The 6,073-nt window shown below is 38.8% G+C and overlaps 2 protein-coding genes and 1 long non-coding RNA gene across 3 annotated transcripts in view; 2 read left to right on the top strand and 1 right to left on the bottom strand.

Annotated features, from left to right (window-relative positions):
• The window catches only part of LOC130695491 (lysosomal aspartic protease-like), a 101,378-nt gene that overhangs the window by 56,265 nt on the left and 39,040 nt on the right, over positions 1-6,073 (bottom strand). The window lies entirely within an intron of this gene.
• On the top strand, positions 1,023-1,682 carry LOC130695754 (uncharacterized). The gene is made up of 3 exons (XR_009002475.1): positions 1,023-1,138; positions 1,194-1,346; positions 1,413-1,682. It is a non-coding gene; the product is annotated as an uncharacterized LOC130695754 (long non-coding RNA).
• On the top strand, positions 3,164-4,601 carry LOC130696175 (trypsin Blo t 3-like). Its single transcript, XM_057519256.1, has 5 exons — positions 3,164-3,274; positions 3,409-3,494; positions 3,638-3,775; positions 4,163-4,355; positions 4,425-4,601. Exons 1-5 carry the CDS (start codon positions 3,164-3,166, stop codon positions 4,599-4,601), a joined length of 705 nt encoding a protein of 234 aa, XP_057375239.1.

Raw genomic sequence — 6,073 nt, 5'->3', positions numbered from 1 at the left:
TTGTTATATTGTATTTCCTTAACTTAATTGTTATTGCTATTAACTGTTAACTTTTCATTTTGAATTGCATTTTGCAGCAATAATAATGAATTAAATTCCTAATAACTTGATTTGATTTACATATAACTATAAGTATTATTTTTGATTTACATATAACAGTAATTATTTTGCTATATTCTACTTGCTTAACTTAATTATTATTACTGTTAACTATTAACTTTCCATTTTGTGCTGCAGCAATTATAATGAATGTAATTTTAATAGCAATGCGAATGATTGCTTGTTTTAGGTATAAATAATATGTTTGAGTAACATAAAGTCGTTGTTGGTTGTTGCGGTGTGAAAATAATACACAATAACAACTTTATATTACTCAAACATATTGTTTATGCTTACCGAAAAACCATAGGTCAACGAAACAAATGCATACGTCAAAGGTGGCAACAACAATAATTATGAATAGTGCAAGCTGAAGAAGAAAGAAAGTTGCTAATTATAAGTTGTAAAGTTGTGAACATTGCAAACACCCATTCAATAAAGAAAATGAGTTTTGCAAAAATTTTGTTTAAAAAACAATTTTATTGACAATTCCCTGCACAACACAATTATTTTTGCAACTTACACAAAGTATACAAATTGCCAAGTATTGGCCATTTATACCATATTGTGTTCAAGGTTTCTATTTCCAAGGGCACCAAAATGTGTAGGCAAGGACATTAAAAACAAAAACTTTAGTTGCGAGCCAGTCCCCCCGGTTATGTCGTCCCACTCCCCGCACATCTTTCTCGGTACAGATTTGGCTATCCATTCCCGACAAAAATTTTGCAGATAGCAAGTTCTCGTTTGTTCCAACGGGCGGGATAGGCAAGCTTTCTCACACGTTCTCTGTAGAAATTCGAAGAAAAAGCAAATTAGATACAGGTACAATATCAAGGTTAGTTTGTGCGCCCCTCGCTTCATTTTTCAGAGAAAAGGAAACGTATATAACGGAGATGACACTGTTGAAATTCATTCGCTGCAGAGCTGCATGTGAGGACAGTTGCTGGACTGCAACTTGTTTCGCTTGCCGATACTGAGGTCATTTTTTTATTGAAAGACGTGATTGAAGTGCCTCAGATTTTCCAGTTAAATGCTTCTGGTAATGCGCGTTCTTTAATTACATTTTATCGTGTTGATTGTAATTATTTGTTAAGAACATAGATGACTGTAGACGTCACGTAATCGTAAACGTTATCTTCGCACCCGTATTGTAGAACTTCTCCAGGCATAAACATCTCCCAGGTTGGATACGCCGTATTGCCAGCAACACATCGCATGCAGATTAATCGCCACGTCATATATACCAGGTAAAGCCATTTTTTTAAAATTCGGTGAATAAGCAAAGTAAATCAGGGAATTTTCTGTTTTATTAGCCAGAAAATCCATTCCACCATTAACCTGGGAGGACCGTAGAAGTGACTAGGCCGTAGGTAGTTAATGATTGTTTTATGGTGACATCCCTTTGCTGCTGATGTTATAACAAGGACTGACGCTGACTCCACCAGATCACGAGTTTCACTGGTGAATTAAATGAAATTAGTTGTCGGAATCTTAATTAGTGCTTATCGGGGTAGTATGTAAGGTGTATGATTTAATTTGATTGTCTTTGTTGTCTGCATCGTTCAGTACCCTGTAATATGAAAGTTTATGTGTCTATTTGGTGACCGAGGCAAGGAAATAAAATAGTGAGTTAGTATTAAGTTAAAAGTATAAACATTAGGAAAAAGTACACGGAAGAAGAATACAAATTTCTATTTCCATTTTCCATGCAAATTAGCTTTTCTTATTATTTTGTTTACCACTTTCTACCATTAATTGGTTAGGAGAAAAATTCAGCCTGTATATCAGGTGTGGGTGTAACAGCTGCCGGATTTGTGGGAGAGTTAATAGTTTAAAATGGGACTCTTTTTGTAGCATTCTCATCATATCAAATCATACAATCTCTTCTAAAATAAACTTTTTTTTTTATTCCAACAGTCACAAAGTTACTGACGTACTAAACTCTACTGACGACAGCGAAAGATGTCTGAACTGATTGAACTCATGCACATGTACAATGCCACCTGCCTCTCTTATGAGCCAGGAACCCAGTATTCACGTATCCGGTTTTATGTTTCTAGAATATTAAACACATTTCAGGTTGCAAGTGATTCATACTTTCACCTAGTGTACGTTTCCCCCAGTGTAAGCCCCAATCTAAGTGTAAGGCACGGCCAACCGTACTCTTTACATTTCCCACGCTTGCAACCCCTTTTTCCCCTCTTCCGCCAACAAAAACTTGTCACTTCTTCACATAGTTTACATTTACACGCAGAATATTTATTCCCGTTGGGACACTTAATCCTAAACGACCTTGCTTCTTCGTATAAATGGTGTACTTTTTCCTGATTGCCAGCATTCCACTTTTAGTAATTCTACCGTGCAGTCTACTTTTTACTGCCAAGCAGTCTACTTTCAGTTGTCATAACAGCGAGTCTTCTTTTAAGTGCCATCTCTGTCAGACTGTCTCCGTAAGTCTCCTTTCGTCAATTATCAATTTGGTCTTTGTAAAAATACTCGAAAACAGTGCAACAATACAGTTCATCATCTCTATCCAATAATTATAAGTAAGGAACGGATTTTTTCGAACCTTACATAAGTTTCAACGCAGAAAAAAGCGTTCAAGCATGATTAACTTGTTATTTTCCAGCGCTGGCAGATGTCTACCATAGCTTGTAGTAAATGCCTAGTTGAATGTATTTAAAATTCAAATAAGAAGGGGAAGTTTGCACACGTTGATCATTAGTCACGTGTCTTCAAGATTCTGACGACGCTTCCCCGTTCTACTGAACTACCTTCACGATGAGTCTCGCCCTCTATTTGGGTAAAACGATTTTCAATTGACTGGTTACATTAGGACTTAAATGTCTCCAACGCTAATTTCGTTATAAATAAAATGTCTTCAAAGAAAAGCTTTTCACTGTGTTTTGATGCATTAGCTTTTAGGCTTATTTAGCCTGGTCAGTTCCGTGCGTGCGTACAGACACACTGGCAACAAAACCGCTGCTAACAGTAAAACTTCTTTTTCTTTTTCTGTTTTGTATTTTATATTCAATTTGATAAAAGCCAGTGAGGGTTCAAAAGGATGATACCTCTGAAACTGCAACAATTTGTGTTGGACTTTAGAAACTGGCCTTTCATCTATATCCATATCATTGGTGGAACGCCCGCTAGCGCCGGTGAATTTCCGTTCATGGTAAATCAATTACAGGCATACAAACGAAAAATGTTTCATGAAGATTTTCTGTTTTAAAAATGTTACGGTTTCTTTTCCATGCAATGCATCGGTCACGCAATTTTATTTTTTAGTTTATCTTGTTTCATTTGTAGGCTTATCTTGATTTGGATGGAGTTTACTGTGGTGGGACTTTGATTGCAGAATACGTTGTCGTGACAGCGGCTCATTGTCTTGGCAGGTAAAATGACAAAACCGTTGCCACCACACGGTAATCCATCATGTTAAGGAAATATTCCTACAACGACTTATGTTTTAATGCATGCCACATTTTTTCTAACATATCGTTCACCTTCGCGTGATCCATTTGTTTTGTGATTTCAGTTCCAACGATTCCGCTCCCTCTTACCTTGTCTTTCTAAACACGTTGTCATCGGACGGTGGCGGAGATGGCTCAATGGTTCGGGGCGTATCGTTCTTTGTGAGGCATGAAGATTACGGTGGCATCGTAAGCGTTTCCAAGTAAAAATGTGTCTTAGACTTAGCATTCATTTCAAGTAGTTCATAGCAAAGTAGACGTAAAAAAGAAATATGATGTTTGAGTTCCTTTGAATTTTCACGCCATACTAATAGAAGCACATTAAGAAGAATATTTCCTATCTCTGAATGTGTCTCCTTGTTGCTAACAATCACGTGATTCCAGAAAAACGACATCGCGTTGCTGTTTTTGAATGAAACGGTTACAACTCTCGCGTTCGCCCCCCTTCCGGTGGACGACGGAATCCCGACGGAAACACTAACCGCACTACCGACGGAACCGCGGACGGAACCACCGACGGAGCCACCGATGGAACCGCCAACGTGACCCACTACGGAACCCACAACTACCAAAAAACCGACAACCACTAGAAAACCAACAACTGAGAAACCGACTACGAAAAAACCGACAACCAAAAAGCCAACGACGAAACCAACAACAACAAAGCCGAAAACTACCAAGAAATCAACGGTGAAGACAACAACAAAACCTAAGACCACCAAGAAACCAGTCATGCGAGCTTTCCCTGGCTACGCCAACGCGGCGGCCGTCGTTAATCTGCCGGTTATTCTCTTGATTAAAATATAAATTTCCGTTGCATTAATCTACGGACAATGGCATTCAAATGTCAAGTTGAAATCTAAGGATGACAGTGGCGGTCCCCTCTTGGTCGACGGTGTTCTAGCCGGGATCACCTCCTATGGCAGAGGTTGTGCTGATCCCAACTATGCCGGTGTTTATACACGAGTCAGCAATTACGTTGGCTGGATTGCAAAACACCAAGCGAAACATCTTGGCTCAATGTCCTAAATATTTTCGTTGGCGTTTGCCAATAAAATTCCTAAGGCACGACTTTCAGCGTTTTCATTGAACTTGTTGGGAAAACCCTCTTTTGATTTTTGTTTTTTTCACGTGCATTAACGATGTTTTAAAAAGATCACCAAAAATGCATTTTATAATATTATCAGTTTAATTACGCACGCGTGATCTTAAAAAGGTGTTTTGTGGTCAAAATAAATTCTTTATTAAGTAAGCATAATACTGATGAATGTGTTTGTCTCTTCCGGTTACTGCCTATGCCCCTCCCCTCCTCTATTCTAGCACAACTTCAAACGTGCATCGATACAGTTTTGCTAGTACTCCTCGTCCGCTAATGAAGCGACCTTCTTTCCTCTGCGTTGGGTATGGCTGCCTGAACGGAACTATTTCACAGTGCATTTACTGGTTCGTAAGTATGTATGTGATGTACGTGGAAAAACAGAGTCTACAGGTCTACAGGTCTAGAACGACCTGTGTCGCAGCCATTTAGATAAACCAATGAACGTTTTCCAAATTCGTTGACTGGAACAGTTATGTGTGTCGTAACTTTGATAGAAACAATCACGGTGAACCCATTGAAACGCTATTCCCTACAAAAAAAAAACGGTTGGGCAGGTGTCAGTTTAATATAAAATAGAAATACAAGTAACTTTAAGATTCCTGCGCCCAAGGTCGTCCAGAGAGATTCACTTTTCTTTGATTCAATTTTCCACTTGTAATTTACAGACAACAAAAAAGAGAGAAAGGTTACCACTTCCCTGTTTATTCCTTTCTATTTAGATGACCTTTCCTCCTCTTTCTCTGAACAAAGTAATACCGAGCCAGTTGTTACACGTAATACCTGTCATTTAGTTCTACCATTACCGTTGAGCATGTTGTACACAACCGTTTCTCAGCATCTGTCCAATCGTTTTTTTTTGCTTCAACGTGATCATGAATCGACCAGTGCGTTAATTCTGCGTTTATTGCCTTTAAGCTGAGCGTGAATTTTTCTGTGTTGAACCGAGATTGGACCAATATTATCTTTGTGCAATTTCAGTATAACTAAGCCAATAGAATGCGCACCGCACTCCTCGAACGCCATTGGATGCATCCATTCTTCGCTCGTTGTTTGTTTCTCAAATGCATAGCAAAAACGGGAACGCATGTGTCCAAGTGTCGAGAACCGAAACCTGTGCATAGTAAATGACTCATGCTCTTTTCGACCTCACTCCCGTCTTATCAAAGTCCTAAATCTAAAACTCCATTAAAAATATGCCAAATTTCCAACCATTGCACTTGTGGAGCTCCTGGATACTGGGTGGTATCTACGATAGCGAAGGTGGCCGAACTGACAGGAGGGAGACACATGTGCGCTCTTCCAATTTACTGGTTTCACACATTTTTTTTTGTTCTCCATACGTATGTGTGTGTGTGTTGCGGGAATGCCCCAATAGAATTTCTGTACATGTACAGTATACGTG

This window comes from Daphnia carinata, chromosome 1, assembly GCF_022539665.2.
Source record: "Daphnia carinata strain CSIRO-1 chromosome 1, CSIRO_AGI_Dcar_HiC_V3, whole genome shotgun sequence".
NCBI lineage: Eukaryota > Metazoa > Arthropoda > Branchiopoda > Diplostraca > Daphniidae > Daphnia > Daphnia carinata.
The sequence above is the reverse complement of the archived record's forward strand: the minus strand, read 5'-3'. Positions and strand labels throughout refer to the sequence as shown.

What these genes read in the sequence shown, in the direction of transcription:
- LOC130696175 (XM_057519256.1), top strand. Translation starts at nt 3,164, where the DNA reads ATGATACCTCTGAAACTGCAACAATTTGTGTTGGACTTTAGAAACTGG. An exon ending in GCGGCTCATTGTCTTGGCAG is followed by an intron (nt 3,495 to 3,637) that starts GTAAAATGACAA and finishes TTGTGATTTCAG; the next exon opens with TTCCAACGATTCCGCTCCCT. An exon ending in CGGCCGTCGTTAATCTGCCG is followed by an intron (nt 4,356 to 4,424) that starts GTTATTCTCTTG and finishes TCAAATGTCAAG; the next exon opens with TTGAAATCTAAGGATGACAG.